The sequence below is a fragment of the Phytophthora parasitica genome (genome assembly GCF_000247585.1).
Source record: "Phytophthora parasitica INRA-310 unplaced genomic scaffold supercont2.13, whole genome shotgun sequence".
NCBI lineage: Eukaryota > Oomycota > Peronosporomycetes > Peronosporales > Peronosporaceae > Phytophthora > Phytophthora nicotianae.
This window is the reverse complement of record NW_008648999.1, coordinates 1,116,469-1,117,549: the sequence shown is the minus strand read 5'-3', so window position 1 is coordinate 1,117,549 and position 1,081 is coordinate 1,116,469. Positions and strand designations below refer to the sequence as shown.

General features: G+C 56.2%; 1 protein-coding gene across 1 annotated transcript; it reads left to right on the top strand.

Moving 5' to 3' along the window:
• Positions 1-54: 54 nt before the first annotated feature.
• On the top strand, positions 55-598 carry PPTG_07967 (hypothetical protein; the record flags this gene model as incomplete). The annotated part of the gene is made up of 2 exons (XM_008902340.1): positions 55-374; positions 469-598. 2 exons carry the CDS (start codon positions 55-57, stop codon positions 596-598), a joined length of 450 nt encoding a protein of 149 aa, XP_008900588.1.
• Positions 599-1,081: the final 483 nt, after the last annotated feature.

Genomic DNA, 1,081 nt, shown 5'->3' with positions numbered 1-1,081 from the left:
CATAGGCATCAACGACGTCAGGGCAGCCCTCATGGAGTGGCACCTCGAACTCCCATGAGTTCTGTGAATGTGGATATCCTTTCCACTTCGCTAAGTACTGGGTACGATACCGGCGACGACGCCACGCCACATAGCGTTCCACATGGTAGTGGGGCTCGCCGTGCTCGTCGAGCAGAGCCGGGGGAGGCCGTGTCTCAGCTGGATTCCCGCGCTGCGAGTCACCACTCGCCGGAACGGCGTCTGCGTCCTCACGACGTCCTTGACGCGGACGACCACGTTCACCACCCAGCGGTCGGTCTCGAAGAGGTGTTCTACCCCGTGGACTGTTCTTACTACCTATTGTTGATTCACAACCAGGTCTCGGACCTTGAACAGTAAGTTGCTATGCTGTATCTTCAACTTGACTTGCTCCTGCATCTCGAGCATTTCATCCCGCTAACTGTGGCTTCGCCACATGCTGTTGGCCAGCTCCCCGTGGTTCCACCACTTGCCTTCCGTGGTTTCACCACCTGCTGTCCCGCAGCCGCACGCGGCCTATCCACTCTCTGCCAATTCGGCGCCCCGCAACTTCCACGAGCCGGCTTCTGGTACGGCGTGAGAAAGCCAACGTAAAACAACGGATGGGTGCGCATCTTCTTGAGAAGACTTAGTGTGTACGCTAGGCCCTTCCTGACCACGACCTTGAACGGTCCAATGAACCTAGATCTCAGGTTTGTCTTGAAGACGGCAGACACTGCATGTATAGGTAAGTTTTTGGTGTTTAATAAAACGAGGTCTCCGACCTCAAACCTTCTACATTCCCTCTGCTTCGAGCATCCACATGCGCCTTTTGCAGGTCCTGCCTCTTACCCATAGCGTCGCGCACCTGGCGCATAACGCTAAGTCCCAGCGAGACGAAGGCATCAAATTGGCATCAAATTGTTTGCGTACCGCGACAGGGCTGACATCAGCAAGCCGCTCGGCTATTCCTCCCCCGCCAAGCCCTGATCCACCTAATGGCGGCGTCACCGGGACGCGAGGATTCACAAGGCCGTTCACATAGAACGGGGTGAATTCGGTAGAGGCATGTACCGCATTATTC